At 45.9% G+C, this 20,100-nt stretch overlaps 1 protein-coding gene across 3 annotated transcripts in view; it reads right to left on the bottom strand.

The window, feature by feature from the left end:
- RENBP (renin binding protein) overlaps positions 1 to 20,100 on the bottom strand; it is a 91,839-nt gene that overhangs the window by 25,762 nt on the left and 45,977 nt on the right. For 2 of the 3 annotated variants that reach the window (XM_068133406.2, XM_068133407.2), the window contains exons 6-7: positions 11,695 to 11,976; positions 6,370 to 6,451 (exon numbers count right to left, since the gene is read on the bottom strand). In XM_068133406.2, coding sequence (XP_067989507.2) covers positions 6,370 to 6,451; positions 11,695 to 11,976 — 364 coding nt within the window. The remainder of the gene's footprint in view (positions 1 to 6,369; positions 6,452 to 11,694; positions 11,977 to 20,100) is intronic. The other variant, XM_068133408.2, reaches the window with a different exon arrangement.

Below are 20,100 nucleotides of genomic sequence, written 5' to 3'. Positions count from 1 at the left end.
TTTTAAGGCATTTTTAAGACATTACTCCCAGTTTACGTCAAAAACCGAGTTACGTCACGGCTTATGGAACCAATTAATGACGTAGGCCGGGGTATTACTGTATATATATATATATATCTATATACTCGGAGGCAAAAGTTATTGTGACGTGGAATTTTTTCATTGGTAATCTTGTCAATGAATTTTTGGATTTGAACCAGAGAAAGTGTGTTAAAATGGTCGAAGAAATGCAACCAAGCAGTTGTTCGAATTGCACGAAATTTGCAAGAAGCATGACATATTCGAGAAAAATGGCCAGCAATGTTCACTTTAAAAGGCCAGACAATCAGACGCTTATCATTTCCACTCATTGCAGTCTTAAGAAGTGCAGAAGTCAGAAAAACACCTCTATTCATCGTTCTGGAACCCAGCCCGACGGCCAATTCTGACGCCAGAACATCGACGTCTCCAGTGGAGCAGACAACACTTGCGATGGGGAGCACGTGAGTGGAGAAGAGTTCTCTTCACCGATGAGTCACGTTTCCTTCTTCACCGAGCTGACGGCAGGACACGTGTCTACAGGCGCACAGGTGAACGTTACATCAGGCCATGTGTTCTGGAAGGGGATCGTTTTGGAGGTGGGGGTGTTATGATCTGGGGTGGGATAACAGCTGCAGCAAGGACGCCAATGATTGTGATTGAGGGGAACTTGAATGCTGTGAGGTACCGAGTCGAGATTTTGCAAATGGCCGCTTTACCGTTTTTGCAACAGAACGGCCCTGGAGTGACGTTTCAACACGATAATGCCAGACCACACGTTGCTCGAGTTGTACAGCAGTATCTTAATCAGAACAATGTTAATGTGTTACCCTGGCCCGCAAGATCCCCTGATTTGTCACCCATTGAACACGTCTGGGATGAAATGGAGCGATGTCTACGACGTCATCCGAATCCTCCAACAACGCTGAAGGAACTCCGCCAAATCCTTCTTCGGATATGGAATGATCTTCCCCAGGACTTTCATCGACGTTTAGTGGCCTCAATGAGGCAAAGGTGCCAGGCCTGCATCAATGCAGAAGGTGGACACACTCGCTACTGACCGTGTGAACCCCCTCTTGTGTTGTGGCTCATTTGCATATGCCAGGTGCGCTGTTCTTATGGACTGTTGATCGTTACCATACCTTGAAACATTTGTCTTTCCATGTAATGACATTTCATTCACGGCAGTAAAACTTTAACACTGATTCTGTTTGTTGTTTGTGTGTCACAATAACTTTTGCCTTTGAGTATATATTTTTTTTTTTTTTGATATATATTATTATTTTATATTATATCGTTGCGGCGAGGGACCAAAATCCCGCAACAAATGGACAACAATTTTGTTGCGTGATTCCCCTCGGTTAATACCGGAGAATCACGAATACCTTCAAGGTGCACGGATCAAGGTGCACGCGCGTGCCAAAGAACCGAGCGATCGAACCCTCACTTTCCCACACCTTATCGGTGCCGAGCGGATTTGCACGGTGTGGAAAGCGGCATTACCCCCACAAGATTTATGGACCTGAGTCTAGCCAAATTCTGTCCCAGCTGATGCTAGGCCAATTGGTGAAAGGACGTAGTGAACAGGTTGGAGAGTAACAACAAAATGTACAGCCTTTTATTTTGAAGGCACAGAGAAACAAAGACGAAGATTCAGCTTATCAATTATTACCTAATAATAACCCCGACTTGGCGCCTGCACACTCTGACACACACACACACACACACACACACACACACACGGAAAAAGACACTGGTTAAGGGCGTACCGATGTACGTGCTGGTATTGCCTCGCTGGTGACCATGTGGTCTGGTGTGCGCAGCTCGCGGTTCAATACCCGATCCGGACATACAGCCTGGATGAGGTAAGGCCCGAAGGACGAACCGCCGCCTTGAAGTCGGCACGGACGAACTTAGCACAGGTAGATGAACTTCAGCGCAGGTGAGTCGTGTAGAAATGCCAACCTTTGCAGGTCAGCGGGATGGCGCAAGAGATCGGCAAAGAGTCGATGGTGGTCGACAAAACACAAAGGCCAAAACATGTGTCGTCTGGTGGAGCCAAAACAAGAGAGACCAAAGCAGGGTGTCGTCTACATGGCAAAATCCAAGGCAAGAGAGAGGTCGTCCTGTGCGCACGAAATCCCAGGCAAAGAGAATAAATTTGTGATCTGCGTGGGCTTTTACCATATCCGTCCACGCATGCAAAAAATGTTCCACAGCCTCCCATTGGCTGAGGCTTGTCGCATCATGGCGACGGGTTCCCGGCTCGCCATTGGTCACCTGGGCCGTGCTTTTGGCCATGCCTTCCTGCTCATTAAAAATGGTTTCCCTTAATCAACGAGGGTTTGAAGATCCTGCCTAACTTCAACGCATATTGGTTTTGATTACTACACAATGGGAAAGGGCTAATCTTTACATTCAATAGAAAATAACTAACTACTGCAGGCTACATGTTGTCGTGCAACGAATTATAGAGGGTTTGCCTTTATGGCACAACCGCAACAATATATATAAAATAAAATTTGTGTTTTTGTTTGTTTGTTTGTCTGCATGCGCTAATCTCCTGAACGGTGAAAGATAGGAGGAAACCTCTGAAACAAAAAATGTTGGGACGGGCCCCGGGAAAGCTTTAGGCTAGGTGGCGAGGCCGGTCGAGGCCGCCTCGGCCGGGCTGGGCCCATTTCGCAATAAATCTTCTTCTTCTTTCAAAATTATCTTGAAGTACAACTTATGCACTTAATAGGAATATCTGACCGATTGCAACACATGCTTTCAAAATTCTCTCTCGTGGGGCCCGACAGAAGAAAGAACAAGGAATCGTTGAGCACTAACTGATACTGGGCTCGCCTCAGACCTATGTACAAAAGATTAAATTCATTCAAAAAGAACCTGGGCAACGCCGGGTGCATTCAGCTAGTATATATATATATAGATTATGCCCAACCACAAACTCACCTCTTGGTTGGTGAGGCAGTAAAGTAGAGGTAATGCTTTTGTGTGGCAGACAGACATTACTTCTCACAGTTCATGCAGTTTAAACTGTTACGGGACACGAACTGTACATAACTGCTTTACCAAGCTAGGAGGTGTGCTTATGTTCTCTGTGTGTCTCTGTGTGTGTCTCTCTCTCTTTTATGCACACACACACACACACACACACACACACACACACACACACACACACACACACACACACACACACACACACACACACGAGAGAAAGACGAGCATGGTCCGTTGGCATTTTAATCAGCGATGCGAGGCGGGCCGAACCGCCGGCACATCTGCTGGGACCTCACACGATTCTGGAGCCTCTTCCCTGAAGGCGGACATTGAAAGGACAAACGAGGTGAGCTTCCATGTGAAATGAAAAGTCGGATTGGATTGGATTTGAAAAGAGTGGAAAAGTCGGATGGTGATGGGTGGCAAGGGAGAGCAGGAGAGAGCAGGAGAGAGCAGGAGAGAGCAGGAGAGAGCAGGGGAGAGCGAGAGAGAGAGAGAGAGAGAGAAAAGAAGGAGGAGGAGGATGGTGAAGATGAGGAAGAGCAGCACAGATTGGAAGAAGAGTTAGCCAGTAAAATAGAAGAGATGAAATTGATAAAACTCAAAGACAAAAACTTAATCACATAGAAAACAACAAAGAGTACTCGGCGATTGCAGACCCTCTCCAGGACGCGTTTGTGTGGTATATTGTGTGTGGTGTTTATTAGCTGCTGTGTTTGTGTGGTTTATTGATGACAGATTTATACTTCAATTCAACATGGCAATGCGGACCGTGCTCCCAATGGCGAGCGGACACAACGGCTCAGGGCAGAGCAACATGGCAGTGTAAACTCCGCTTCCTGCTGTGGACACATGGGACGGTCTCAGGCAGAGCAACATGGCCGTGCAAACTCAGCTCCCTGTGGTGAGCGAGCAAGACGGCCTTGGGCAGAGTAATATGCCCGCACGACCTCAGCTTCATGCAGTGGACAAGCAGGACGGTCTCGGGCAGAACAATATGGCCGTGCAAACTCCGCTCCCTGTGGTGAGCGAGCAAGACAGCCTTGGGCAGAGTAATATGCCCACACGACCTCCCCTCCCCATGGTGAACGAGTGAGGGGGGGGGGGGGGGGGGACATATTTGCCATCAATTTAATAGACAAAATACAGCTGAATTAATCAGATTTGCAAAAGCTTTTTGGTGAAGCTAATACCATAAAGACTTTGAATCACCCGAATATTGTGTTCGAGCAGATCGGGCAGAGCAACATGGCTGCGCATACTCCGCTCCCCATCGTCAAAGAGCTTGATGAAGACCACATAGCTAACAAAACAATTGACAAAACACAGTTTAACCCTTCAAGTTTGCAAAAGGTGTCCCGGAACAAGGTGGCCCCAAGGAAACAACAGGGCTCAATTGCCACACAAAAGCGCACGGTAGCTGTAAGGCTGTGTGGCATAGAGCCCAACACAAAACCTAGCCCTGTCAGGTGTTCAGCAACCACTGGTAGTGGTGCCATCGTCGGCGATAATAACAAAGAACGTTCAGCGGCCTTCGGCGGTGTATTGACAATGCCTATAATGGGCATCCAGAAGCCCATGGTGGGTCCTTGGGCCCTTGTTGGCGGCCAATAAAATAACGTTTTGGTGGCCTCCGGTGGAGTGGCCGGTGACAGTTTTGATAGTGGCTTCAGATCTGTTGGAGTGGTTTGTTGCGCTGCTAAGTACCTTTGGAAATGAGACTATTAATTAACCCCTCAGTTCCCAGCATGGTCGCTCCGGTCAATACACTTCCATGCTCCAAATGCAAGCTCGTCAACATGAGGAAGCATTCCATCCAGTGTCGGCATACAATTCCTGCTATCACTACTTTTGTGTCAAGTTGTCTGGGTGTCAGGCAGAGGTGTTTTTTACGAATTGGTCATGCCCCGTCTGCCATGGGATTGCATTGATTGCCCCCCTGTCATCCCTGCCCAACCAATGGACATCTCCATTTATTTGTTGAGATGTCACAGCAATTTCAGCATTCTCCGTAAAGTACCAAGGGAGCTCACATTCCTGTCGCCGATGCCCTCAGTAAACTTCTCCGTGAGGTCCTTGAGGATCAGGCCCATTTGGCCTGGTACCGCCTCCTCGTTTTTTGCTTTTTTGGCCTTAGAGTGCCCAATAAGGAGGCACCGGACTCCCCCGATGGCTTGCTGACATCCAAAGTCAAGTGACAGGTGGCTGATTTTTTTGGGGATCTGGACGTTTTTTTGCCACCACTTACAACCCACCTGTTCAGGCAACTCTACCCCTAAAGCCCTGCAAAGTTGACGACCAGCTATGCATTAACAAATGGGTGAAGGCCAAATTTGCTGACATGGATATCAAGGCGGCTGTCAGGCAGTTGGTGTCCGGTGAGGGGCATGCTCCACAATCAGCCAAAACAGCCGATGTGCTTAAAGCCAAACATCTGGCTGCCCTGCCAGACCTCAACCTTCCAGTTTCACCTGATGGTGAATTGGCCATTCCAGTGGTTCTTTCGGAGCATTCCGTCTGGACCTCGGTCAATCTATCTCCATCCGGATCGGCTGCAGGCCCTGATGGGGTCAGACCGGGCCACCTTTAGGCTCTCCTAGGCAAGGACTCTGCCGATGTGGGGGTTCGTCTACTCTCTTTTACCCTGTTCATCAACATGGTTTTGCGGTGGGGAGATTTCGGAAGCTGTGCGTCCTATCTTTTTTGGAGCAAACTTATTAGCGTTAACCAAGAACGATGGCAATACATTTCGCTGACTCGTAACCAAAGCCGGAGCCTGATCTTTTTCCAATGAACTTAGGGCTGAGCTACTCCCTGTCCAATCGGATTATTCAACCAAAGGTGGGTGCGAATCGGCTGCTCAGGTGGCCAGACACTATTTGACAAATTCACCTCTAAACCGCGTTTTCCTTAACTAAATAGAAATGCGCAGATTCTGCTGTTGATATGAAACCGGCTATAATTTTTGAATCTGATGAATGTTAATAGTTCTGAACAACATAATCAGGAGGTCGACTTACCTTTCCCAGCTCATCATCATATTCCAATTCTCCTATATCTCCTGGTTCTTGCTCCATCATTTGACCAAGACTAACATTTGAAGTTTTCTCCGAGGATATTTTATCACAGGAATTGAAGAAACAGGGATTTCCATCATCTTTTGTGGAGGAGTTTTTAAAAGCGGTTTTAAAATTTTCACTTTTCTTTTAAATGCTTCTTCACCCGTTAGTTTCCGTCTCCGTTTCTTCTTCATATCTTCCTGTTGAGCAACTTTTAAAATAATTTTCAGCACAGAATACCCGTGGTTGTATTTACAAGCTATTGTGTACATTGCAAAGTCATAGTCACCAGGGTTCTGCAGCCGGCCAAAGCTCCCAGAGAGTTCTGCTCCCTCTGGTGACACATGTTCCAGCACAGCCTTGCCATCGCGCTGTAATAGGGAAACAAATCAGAACGCAAAACAAACAAAACTAGAACAACACTTCAACATCACGACGGCGACCGATTATGCCTCTGCCCACATTATTACATCAATAAAAAATACTTGTACAAAGTTTAATTTAAATATATTCAGCTGTTATCACATTTTTACCTGACATGACCTCCGACCTTTAAATTTTGTGGTCAAGAGGTCAAAGGGCAAAGTCTGTAATATGTCGCCCTCTCTCAGATCTCTCGATGTCTCCATGTCTCTCGGTCCCTGCTCTCAAATGTTGTGTTTGTGTCCTTCCCCCTCTCTCCCCATCTTGTCTACCGCTCCCGATGTTATATGTGTTATGTGTCGGTTTGTCTTTCTGTGTGATTAATGTTCGCTCTTTCACGAGCCTCGATCTTGTATACAAAAAAAAAAAAAAAAAAAAAAAAAAAAAAAAAAAATGTCTATAACTTGACAACGGCTGAGGTGATCCAATTCAAACTTGGTACAGGTATGCATAATGATGAAAAGATTAACTGATTAAATTTTGGGGTCGTATAAAGTTCATCATCTGCTGTGTGCTTCCTTGCTTGCTGTGTGCTAAAGTGCATCATCAGACCCTGGTGTTGGGCTAGCGGCGAGGGTGCCGGCTTAGGATCCTAGGATCCTGGGTTCGAATCCCAGTCGATCGCTGAATTAACGCCAGGGGGGTTGACTCAGCCTGTCATCCTTCCGAGGTCGGCTAATTGAGTACCAGTTCACTGGTAATTCCCTGTTTGTCGTTAAAGGCGGCAAAAAGGGTTGGCGTCAGGAAGGGCATCCGGCCGTAAAACATTGCTTCAAAAAGGGGCCCAAAAAAACAACAACAACCACGGTTCCCGAAAAAGGCCAACCCCCGCTTTGCGGGGAAAAATGGCCTCTAAAGGTGGTTTTTTATCTGCTGTGTGCCGATCGTGTATAAAGTGCATCATCTGCTGTGTGCTGATCGTGTATAAAGTGCATCATCTGCTGGTATCTCCAAATATAATGTTGGTGTAAGTAGTGGTATTGTGCTATTCATAGAGAGCCATCACAGCGATATTGTTTGATATCAACATGGTATTCTTGAATGAAAACAGTGAATGCTGTCCATATGTTTGTGACAGAACAAGTAAAAACGAGAAGGGCACTCGGTAGAGTGCATACCTTCGCCAAGCTGAACAATTCAAGGTTTGTCTCCCACTGATAGGCCGGATCTGGATCAGAACCAAATTCTAATCGGCTCCTTCTTGTCACCTACCCAACTTGTCCAGCTAGTCATAATCCGTCCATAACTTTCTGAAATATTGTGCTATACAGTGCATTCAGAAAGTATTCAGACCCCTTCACTTTTTCACATTTTATTATGTTGCAGCCTTTTGCTGAAATCGTTTAAATTCATTTTTTCCCTCATCAATCTACACTCCATACCCCATAATGACAAAGAGAGAATAGGATTTTAAAAAGTTTTGCAAATTTATTTAAAATAAAAAACGTGAAATATCACATTTACATAAGTATTCATACCCTTTGCTATGACACTTGAAATTTAGCTCAGGTGCCTCCCATTGCTCTTGATCATCTTTGAGATGTTTCTACACCTTGATTGGTGTCCACCTGTGGTAAATTCAATTGATTGGACATGATTTGGAAAGACACACACCTGTGTATATAAGGTCTCACAGGTGACAATGCATATCAGAGCAAAAACCAAGCCATGAGGTCCAAGGAACTGCCTGCAGAGCTCAGAGACAGGATTGTGTCGAGGCACAGATCTGGGGAAGCCCACAAAAATCTCTGCTGCATTGAAGGTTCCCAAGAGTACAGTGGCCTCCATTATTCTTAAATGGAAGAAGTTTGGAACAACCAGGACTATTCCAAGAGCTGGCCGCCCGGCCAAATTGAGCAATCGGGGGAGAAGGGCCTTGGTAAGAGAGGTGACCAAGAACCCGATGGTCACTCTGGCTGAGCTCCAGAGATCCTGTGTGGAGATGGGAGAAACTTCCAGAAGGACAACCATCACTGCAACACTCCACCGATCTGGGGTTTATGGCAGAGTGGCCAGACGGAACCCTCTCCTCAGTGAAAGACACAAAGCCCGCTTGGAGTTTGCAAAAAAGCACCTAAAGGACTCTGAGACTGTGAGAAACAAGATTCTGTGGTCTGATGGAACCAAGATTTAACTGTTTGGCCTCAATTCTAAGCGTCATGTCTGGAGGAAACCAGGCACCACCCATCACCTGCCCAATACCATCCCAACGGTGAAGCATGGTGGTGGCAGCATCATGCTGTGGGGGTGTTTTTCAGCAGCAGGGACTGGGGGACTGGTCAGGGTTGAGGGAACAATGAACGGAGCAAAGTACAAAGATATCCTTAATGAAAACCTGAAACAGAGCGCACAGGACCTCAGACTGGGCCGAAGGTTCACCTTCCAACAGGACAATGACCCAATGCACACAGCCAAGACAATGCAGGAGTGGCTTAGGGACAACTTTGTGAAGGTCCTTGAGTGGCCCAACCAGAGCCCTGACTTGAACCCAATCGAACAACTCTGGAGAGACCTGAAAATGGCTGTGCACCGACGGTCTCCATCCAACCTGACAGAGCTTGAGAGGATCTGCAGAGAAGAATGGCAGAAAATCCCCAAATCCAGGTGTGCAAAGCTTGTTGCGTCATACCCAAGAAGACTCGAGGCTGTAATCGCTGCCAATGGTGCTTCAACTAAGTACTGAGTTAAGGGTCTGAATACTTATGTAAATGTGATATTTCAGTTTTTTCTTTTTAATAAATTTGCAAAACTTTCTAAAATCCTGTTTTCTCTTTGTCATTGTGGGGTATTGAGTGTAGATTGATGAGGGGAAAAATGAATTTAAACGATTTCAGCATAAGGCTGCAACATAACAAAATGTGAAAAAAGTGAAGGGGTCTGAATACTTTCTGAATGCACTCTGTATATCGTTTTTGACCTGATCTAACAATTGTAAAAAAAAAAAATCACTTTAGAAATTAAAAGATTCTTGTTTCTGGATCTGGATCTTCACCAAAATCGAATCATTTCGTCCTTGTCACACACTCGACCTGTCCACAAAGTATTGTCCAAATCGGTCTATTCCTTTTTTGAGATTGTCCGTCTGTGAGCAAGCTGTGAGGTGTGAAAACACAATCTCGGTCCACCTTCAGTGGGGGAGGTAACAAATAGGGGCAAGAACATAACCTTTGTCCACCTTCAGTGGTGGAGGTAATGACTCGGAATTAGTGGAAATTATGAATGACTTCATATTTTAGATTTTAGGTACTTCATAGGTTTTTCATACCTGTGTACAGAATACCTGTGTGTTTACCTGTGTACAGAATACCTGTGTACAGAATCGTCGGTACAGTTCGTGTCACATATTCTGACGCCAAGTGTAGGACTAGTAGTAGGACGTTACCGTGTCTGCCCTTGGCTTGAGGCTTTGTTTCTGTCTCAGCGGTTTCTTCGATTGCGCTCGCAATTCCTTTCGGTCTCTATTTTTCACGTTTCACGTTCGGTCTCTGTCAGTTTTCATCCAAACTCAAATGACTTCATCTGTCAGTTCCCAATGACTTCATATTCACACCCCTTGACATACCGCTCCAACCACAGAACTGAAACTGCTCTCCTCAAAATCACCAACGACCTTCTCCTCTCCTCTGACGCTGGCAACCTCAACATTCTCATCCTCCTCGACCTCAGCGCCGCCTTTGACACCATCGATCACACCATCCTCCTCACCCGACTTGAAACCACCTTTAACATTACCGGCACTGCCCTCTCTTGGATTAAATCATACCTCTCTGACAGACGTCAGTTCATTTCCATCAATAACTGCAAATCCCCTACTGCTCCCCTCCCCCAAGGTGTCCCCCAAGGTTCAGTTCTTGGCCCCCTCCTCTTCATCCTTTACCTGTCCCCCCTCGGTCACTTAATCCGCCGTCATGGTCTCCAATTCCACTGCTTCGCCGATGACATCCAGCTTTTCATCTCCACCAAGTCCATCTCCACCGCCACCCACTCTATCCTGACAACCTGCATCACTGAAATAAAATCCTGGCTTCAAATCAACTTCCTCAAACTTAACTGTGATAAATCTGAAATAATCATCATTGGCCCAAAAACGCTCACCAAGTCCACCCATAACTTTGCCCTCAACATCGGCGGTTTCCCAGTATCCACCTCCCCTCACATCCAGAATCTTGGCATCATCTTTGACCAAACCCTCTCCTTCGACAAATACACTAAACAGATCACAAAGACAGCCTTCTTTCACCTGAAAAACATCGCCCGTCTCCGTCCATCCCTCTCCTCCGTGGCTGCAGAAACCCTCATCCACGCCTTCATCACTTCCCGTCTGGACTACTGCAATAGCCTCCTTTATGGTTCACCCTCAACAATCACCAATAAACTCCAATACATTCAGAACTCTGCTGCCCGTCTACTCACCCATTCCCGGACCCGTGACCACATCACCCCCATCCTTTACAAGCTTCACTGGCTCCCCATCTCCCAGAGAATCCAGTACAAAATCCTCCTCTTGACCTACAAAGCCCTCCATAACCTGGCCCCATCCTACCTGGCTGACCTCCTCTCCAGACACACTCCCACCCGCAACCTCCGCTCTGCTGGTACCAACCTCCTGACCCCCCCCCCCCCCCCCCATCCGGACCAAATTTAGATCCTGGGGGGACAGGGCCTTCTCCATCGCTGCTCCCACCCTCTGGAACTCGCTACCTCACACCATCAGAGACTCCTCCTCACTCACCACATTCAAAACATCACTCAAGACCCACCTGTTCAACACTGCATTCAACATTTAACCCACAGCATCTAACCCCTGACTATCTCCTCTCCTTCTCCCTCCTTTGTGCTTTGAATATTTCCCTATTGATTCTTCTTTTTTTGCAATTGTTTTTATGTTTTGCTATGCATTATGTTTTGCACTCTGTCAAAGCGTCTTTGGGCTTCCTGAAAAGCGCTATATAAAATAAATGCATTATTATTATTATTATTATATCTGTGGTCGCTTTGAGAATAAAGGAGGAAACGAGGGAAAAGTGTTGAGGTCGGATGAAAAAGGACAGGTTTGACAAAAGATAAAGTTTAGCAAGGTGTGAATGAGCAAGCAGATTTGTCAAACACCTGGCCCACAAGGAACGAGAGGGACCATCAAAACATGGGGTAAGGGGACTTTTTCTCTCGAAAGGACAACTTGCAGAACTACCTGGACATGCAACAAAATTTGGTCTTCACACCACTGCCCGAGTTCTCGCAGGTCCAGCCCATGGTCCTCCTCCATTCCATGTCCAACTCCATCCGTCGATGTATCAGGTGCCCCACTGTCTTTGTTTGTAGACTTTTCCAGCTGCTCAATCAAGCACAGCAGAATCATGGGAACTGCCATCGCACTATGTCGAACACTGCCCGAGAGGGCTGGTTTGCCTAGACCAGATGAGTCTATTCTGACCCAATGCACAATGTGTTTCATGAGTTTCCAGGCTGCCTTCTGCAAAACACATCGACACTTACTTTAATCAACATTCAACTCCAAGAAGCACAGTTATCAACAACTTGGACACGGTTTTCTCCATGACATCCAGTGTGAGAACCTAAAACTTCCGGCTGTGGAGAATTGTAAGCACGATATGCTTCAATTAATATCATTTAACACAGCCAGGCTCCCACATGCAGCCAGTTATCCTCATGTTTTCAGTGCTGTAGCAAAATAATCACATCACTCGTTCACAAAATGACTTTTCATTTAAAGGAGCACAAGGAAAATGGACTCTGTACACCTCACAATGTCTCCACCAAATATACTTGTATTGTTTACAAGCTACTACTACTACTACTGCTGCGTCGAGCTAGCTCGTGACTGTACAAATGATGTACAGTCATCATTTGTGTCAACTGCTTTCTACCCTTTTCCTCAACTAGTGTCTTCAGAAAGTATTCACACCCCTTGACATTTTGATGTTTTCACATTTTGATGTGTTACAGCCTGAATTAAAAATGGATTAAATTGAGATTTTTTTTATCACGATCTACACAAAATACCCCATAATGTTAAAGTGGAATTTTTTTCAAAGAAATTTTTACAAAATAATAAAACATGAAATATAGAAATATCTAATTAACATAAGTATTCAACCCACACAGTCACTACTTCGTAGAATCGCCTTTGGCAGCGATTACAGCTTCGAGTCTTCCTGGGTATGTCTATCAGTTTTGCACATCTGGATTTGGGGAGTTTGTCCCATTCTTCTTTGCAGATTTGCTCAAGCTCTGTCAAGTTGGATGGGGAGCGTCGGTGAAAAACAATCTTCAAGACTTTCCACAGATTCTCAATGGGATTAAAATCTGGGCTTTGGCTGGGCCACTCAAGAAATTTCACGTTCTTGTTCTGAAGCCATTCCAGTGTTGCTTTGACTGTATGCTTGGGGTCATTGTCCTGTTGGAACAAAAATCTTCACCGCAGTCGAACGTCTTTTGCACTCTGAAGCAGGTTCTCCTCAAGGATTTGCCTGTATTTGGCTTCCTTCATTCATCGTTTCCTCCATCCCCCTTCCAGTTTCTGGTTCCGTGAGTTCATCATGCCAATTTTTGACTGTTCCCTTTTCCTCAAAGTGCTCCCGGCCATTTTTGACGATTTTCTACTGTTATTTTGTTTCTTTGTTTACTGTGTGCTTCTAGTTACCTTCACCTGAGGAGAGGGTATTGCATTTGAGTCCATTTTTTTGTCCACACAGAATAAATATGATTTTTCTCTGCAACCGTTGGTCCGATTGACAGGAAATTTTTACCATCGTGCGTCTCCATCTGTATAATTTTTACGGCGTGGCCCATAGGGCAAAGCCGTCTAGAACAGTGTTTGTCCGTCTGTATGTATGTATGTATGTCCCCTCAAACGTATACCAATCAGAGCTGAGGATCTGGTCACGTGACAGGGTGATGCGATTACGGCAGATGACTCTCCACACACCGCCATTTTGGTTCATATGCCGTTCATGCCAAACATATCATCAATCCTGTCATATATTACAATCGCCAGGCTCCACCTTTACGTTTTTCATTCAGTGTGAAACACAAACAAACCGATTGTTAAAATGACCATCAGATATCGAAAGGATCGGCGTTACGTCTCTTCCAACAAAACGGCAAGTACCCAACCCTCGTGGATTATAAGCTAGATTACAGTAGATCTTCCCTCAGTTCTGCAATTAAACTTACCTCAGGGATATCTGGATTCCTCCAAATTTCTATGTTTAATGTTATAAACGGCATTAGTGACTGTTTAAAAAGCTAATCATGTGTGTTTGTGGTTTATAATATTTTACAAGCCCGGCTATGCCGCTGTTAGACTTTCGGTCATGTTCAATGATACTTATGACGTCATAGGTCACGTAGTGTGGGCGCCATCTTGGAAAAACCGAAAAACTTTGCACCTCTATATCTCCAAAAGCGCTGCATAGAAAATTTTTTGACATGGCTAATTGTAAAGAACTCTCAATGGGGAATGAAATATGTTAATGATTTTGGCATAGGTCCCTCCATTATGACATCATAATTTGACAAGTACAAGTACAAACTTCATCCGATCTAGGGATAAATTGGACCATATTTATCTTTCTCTGTATCTACCTCAGCCTCAATTTTGCACCCCTTACTTCTCCATCCCTGAAATCCTCCCATCTATATACCATATGTTTATGTCTTCAAAAAATATAAATAAATTCCTCACCACACGCCTCCCTGTGACCACGTGTTGTCTCTTCCCTCCCCTCCTTCTCCATCTTGCCGTTTTCACCTTTCCATCCCCACTCTGTTTTCACCTTTCCATTCTCCTCTTATGGTATCCATGGAAATCTCCACGCATGGCTCGCAGACTTCCTCTCTGGTCGTAGTCAACGTGTGGCCTTGAATGTAATTCTCTCATCTCCCCCTTCCTGTTCAGGCTCGAGTTCCCCAAGGCAGTGTTCTGGGCCCTGTGCTTTTTCTGGTCTTCATCAATGATCTCTCCGACTCTCTGGAAAATCCTCTCCATCTCTTTGCTGATGACCCCACTCTCTGCCGCTCCATATGTCATCCCTCAGATCGGCAGGCAGCAGCCCCTTCACTCTTTGCAGACCTGGACAAAATCACAGACTGGTGAAACAAGTGGAACATGTCTTTCAATCCCGACAAATCTCACACTCTCACGATGCCCCTCGGAAAAGACTATCTGGAAAACCCTCCCATTCACTTTCTCAACAATCCTCTTACTAAGTTCTGTCACTCAAGCTTTTGGGTCTCACTATCTGCCATGATCTTTCCTGGGAAAAACACATTTCCAAGCTGGCCTCCAAAGCCACTCGCTGACTGGGCATCCTCTGTCGTGTGAAGTCCTTCCTTGGCACACCTGAGCTTCCCACCAGATACAAAGCTTTCTTCCGCAGCTTGACGGAATACTGCTCTCCCCTCTGGGCTGGTGCTCCTGCCTCACAACTAGCTCGGCTTCACACTGTATAAACCAAAGCGTTCAGAATCATTGGAATCTCCTGTGATGAGGCCGATTCTGAGGGCCTTTCACTCACTCACCGCAGGCAGGTTGGTGGTCTTTCTGTCTTCTACTGACTCCTCTCCGGCCTTGCTCTGTCTGTGTACTGTCCCCCAAATATTCCTTCAGGTCGCACAAGATCTGCCAGCAACCCTCTTCTCGTGAAACTGCCAAAATCAAGACTCGCTGCTCACCTTCACTCTTTCATTCCTGTTTTTTCTGCCTCTGGAACAAACTCCCTCACTATCTTCAGTCCCACTCCTCGATCGGCTTAACAGAAACTTTCCTCCTTCAAGGCGCCTGATTCCTTGGTATGTCTCCCTGGTTACTCCCTCCTCCGGCATTATAGACATGAGCTTCATCCTGGAGTCGCTATCTTTATCAAAAACTATCTTCCTCACTCTCCTTGCACTGCCCTCTCTCCACCACACTGCCCCAGGAGTACCTCTGGTTACGGCTTACCCTCCGCTCCCATCTTTTGTTAATGTGTGTTGCACCGTCTGCCAAACAGCTCTTCCACTCATCCCAACTCTCTATTCCTCGTATGTGGCGACTTCAACTGTCATCATGCCAGCTGGCTGGGTGGGTACCTCTCACACCAGCCACGGCACCTCAGCAAAGACTTCTGCGACTCATTGGGACTGATACAATCTGTCAATTTCGTAACCGGGATCTCAGTCAACGGTACATCATCTCTTCTAGACTTGGTTATGACCAACTTCCCTGCAAATGTCTGTTGTTGTTCTTCTGCTCCAATCGGTTAATCTGATAATTTTCTTGTTAAAGTGGACATCTCTCTGGCCGTTCTCAAAGAGCCTCCTCAGCACCATCGAATCTGGCATTTCACTCAGGCCGACTGGCATGGTCCTCAAGCAGCCATAAATCATCTGGACTGGTCTCCCATCTCTACTGCCTCTGACATTAACTCATCCTGTCCTGGGAATTCTTCCAAAGGAAATTGCTGTCTCAAGCACAGATTTATCCCATCTCGTCTTCAGTTGTCTTACCCTTCCTCCCGTCCGTGGTACACTGAATCTTGTGGTGAGGTAGTTGCCCTGAAACAACTTGCCTTCGCCTCATGTAAGGCAAATCCAACTGAAGGCAATCTCAGTTCCTTTCACAAAGCTCGGAACAAGTGTGTGTCCACCCTCAGGAGAGCCAGGAAACAATATCTCTCCGTTCTCAGGACCGAACTCTCTTATCTGTCTCCCTCTTCCAAATCCTGGTGGCGTCTGGTCAAATCTGTTTCTGGTGTTTGTTCCCCCTCCATCCCCTCCCTCACCTCAAACGGCCACACCGCTGACTCCGCACGTGAATAAGCTGAATGCCTCAACTCTGTGTTTGCCTCTAAATCTTGTGTCCCAAACCCATTCCTCTCTGTACCCACCGCACCCAGTCGTACCCAGCTGCTCCTGGACTCTATGTCCTTTCCTCCTGACAAGGTGGAAAAGTTTCTGTCAACCCTCGACTGATTCTTCAACTGGACCTGAGGGCATCAGCCCACGGGTCCTAAAATCCTGTTCTTCCGCTCTTTCACTCCCTCTCTCTGTTCTCTTCACCCTCTCTTTTGCTCAAGGTCATCTGCCATCTGCTTGGAAATCTGCCAACATCACCGCTTTGCACAAAAAAGGTGCAAAAACAGATCCCAGCAACTACAGACCAATCAGCCTTCTCCCAATTATCAGCAAAGTCATGGAATCCATCATTGCTTCAGATATGAAATCTTTCCTCTTCTCCAATGGCTTGATCTCTGATCATCAATTTGGTTTCTGACCTGGTCACTCTACTCTGGACATGCTGCTTCTGCTTTCTCAACAATGGATGGAGGTCCTCAATGCCAAACAGGAAATTAGAGCTGTCTCCCTTGACACATCACGTGCCTTCGATACGTTCTGGCACCCCGCTCTGCTCACCAAACTCTCCTCTTTTGGTATCCATGGAAATCTCCACGCATGGCTGGCGGACTTCCTCTCTAGTCGTAGTCAACGTGTGGCCCTGAATGGGTTTCTCTCATCTCCTCTTCCTGTTCGGGCTGGAGTTCCCCAAGGCAGTGTTCTGGGCCCTGTGCTTTTTCTGGTCTTCATCAATGATCTCTCTGACTCTCTTGAAAATCCTCTCTATCTCTTTGCTGATGACTCTACTCTCTGTCGCTCCATTCTTCATCCCTCCGATCAGCAGTCTGCAGCCTCCTCACTCTCTGCAGACCTGGACAAAATCACAGACTGGGCAAACAAGCGGAACATGTCTTTCAATCCTGACAAATCTCACACTCTTACGATGTCTCTCCGAAAAGACCGACTGGGCAACCCTCCCATCCACTTTCTGAATAATCCTTTGCAAGAAGTTCTGTCACTCAAGCTTTTGGGTCTCACTATCTGCCATGATCTTTCCTGGGAAAACCACATTTCAAATCTGGACTCCAAAGCCAGTCGCCGACTGGGCATCCTCCGTCGTGCGAAGTCCTTCCTTGGCACACCTGAGCTCCTCACCACATACAAGGCTTTCATCCGCAGCTCAATGGAATACTGCTCTCCCCTCTGGGCTGGTGCTCCTGCCTCACACCTAGCTCGTCTTCTTGCTGTTGAAACCAAAGCATTCAGAATCATTGGAATCTCCCGCGATGAAGCTAACTCCAAGGGCCTCTCACTCACTCACCGCAGGCAGGTTGGTGGTCTTTCCGTCTTCTACCGACTCCTCTCTGGACTTGCCCCCCCAGCTCTCTCTGGGCTCTGTACCGCAAATATTCCTACAGGTCGCACAAGATCTGCCTGCAACCCTCTTATGGTTAAACTGCCAAAATCAAGACTCTCTGCTCACCTTCACTCCTTCATTCCTCTTTTCTCCCGCCTCTGGAACAAACTCCCTCACTCTCTTCAATCCCACTCCACCCTCCAGGTCTTTAAAACAGCTGTTCACCACCATCTCTTATCTTCGCTCATCCAAAACCTTGATCTTTTCTACCCCCGCTAATTTCACCCCAATTCCACTTTTTCGAAATACCAACTTCTGTCCTGGAAGTCCTTGGTGTCCTTGTGTTTTATACTTCAACCTTCCCACGCCTCCTTCCCCCAAGCCCTCTCCCCTCCACACATCTCCCTGCTCTCAAATGTTGTTTGTGTGCTTCCCCTTCTCTCCCCATCTTGTCTTCCGCTCCCTCTTTTTATATATTTTGTTTGTCTGGTTGATTTGTTTGTGAAGTAAATGTTAGCTCTTTCACGAGCCTCGATTCAGTAAACAAAAAGACAAAAAAAAAAAAAAGGTCAACATAAGCCAAAGCTCAACCACTTTTGTTTCAAATTTCTAAAATACACAATTTTCATCCGATTGACTTGAAATTTGAATACGATTTTAATATCTACTAACTGAATTCAACCAGCAACTATTTTGGAGATCAAAATAGGCCAAAAGGTCAACATAGGCCAAAGGTCAACAACCATTTCAAATTTCTAAAATCCGAAATTTGAATCGGATTAACATAACAGCAAACTAAATTCAACCACCAACTATTTTTGAGGTCAACATTGGCCAACTTTCTAAAATTGTCAATTTTCATCCGATTGACTAAATTTGAAGACGATTTACATATCAGGTCACATAATTCAACCAACAATTATTATTTGTGAGGTTAAAAGGATGCTCTACCGAGTGCCATTCTACTTCATTCTCTTTTGCCCAGTGTCACTTTACGAGTGATTTTTCATTTGTGTGTGTTGTCTGTCTGTGAACAAGATATCTCAAAATGTTGTGGATGGATTCGACGAAATGTGGCAGAGAGGTTGCGTATGTGACAAGGACGAAATGATTAGATTTTGGTGAAGATCGGGATTCGGCTAGTAGAATTGAAGTGATTCTTCACCATTGGGAGATGAGTCCAAAAACGATATATCATAGCAGGATATCTCAAACAGTTATGGATGGATTTGGACGAAACTTGGTGGTGATGTTGGGTGTGTGACGAGGACTAATCGATTTGATTTTGGTGAAGATCTGAATATGAATTATATATATATAATAACCACCTATAGAGGCCATTTCCCCCCGCAAAGCGGGGGTTGGCCTTTTCGGGCACCGTGGTTGTTGTTGTTTTTGTTGGTCCCCTTTTTGAAGCAATGTTTTACGGCCGGATGCCCTGCCTGCCACCAACCCTGTTTGCCGCCTTTTAGGACAAACAGGGAATTACCAGTGAACTGGTACTCAATTTGCCGACCTCGGAAGGATGACAGGCTGAGTCAACCCCCCTGGCGTTAATTCAGCGATCGACCGGGATTCGAACCCAGGATCCTAGGATCCTAAGCTGGCACCCTAGCCGCTAGGCCAGCACCAGGGATTCGGAAACCATAATGATTTAATTTGTAAGCGATTCTTCACCATTGAGGGATCGAGTGAAAAGTGATATCTAACATTATGTTTTAAAAAGTTATGGATGATTTATGACAAAACTATGTGAATGAGTTGGTTTGGTGACAAAAACAAGCCGATTAGATTTTGGTTCCGGTCCGAATCCAGATCCGGCCTATCATTGGGATACAAAACAAACTGTTCAGCCTGGCGGAGGTGTGCGCTCTACCGAGTGCCGTTCTAGTTGTGATTGTGTTGATGGTCCATGTTAATTAGGTGAATAAATGCGGATAGGAGTTTGCTGACCCACAATTATTCAAGCGTAGATGGAAATCCACAAACCTTGCCTCATTAAAATATTCGAGCTTGAGTGAATCCACGAAGGGGGAACTTGTGAACGGCAAGGCCCTCCTGCATATTCATCTTGCCCTCTCTCACAATGGTGAAATATCACTTAAAATGATCGGATCATGTGCAGATCCTGATGCTCACCAAAATCAAATCGATCATTGGCACACACCCAACATGTCACAAAATTTGGTCTCAATCGATCCATAACTTTTTGATATCCTACTCAGACAGACAGACAGACAGACAGAGAAAACAGACAGGGGTGAAAACATAACCTCCATCCACCTCCGGTGGCAGAGGTAATAAAACAAGGTGATTTAATGAACTAAACGAGCAAGTACCATGCTCATTTGGTCCATTGTCCAGGGATAACATACCATCATGAGTGAAGGAATTGAATGAGTC

This window comes from Myxine glutinosa, chromosome 12 (genome assembly GCF_964187855.1).
Source record: "Myxine glutinosa chromosome 12, kmMyxGlut1.1, whole genome shotgun sequence".
Taxonomy (NCBI): domain Eukaryota; kingdom Metazoa; phylum Chordata; class Myxini; order Myxiniformes; family Myxinidae; genus Myxine; species Myxine glutinosa.
This window is presented reverse-complemented; position numbering and strand designations above follow the sequence as displayed.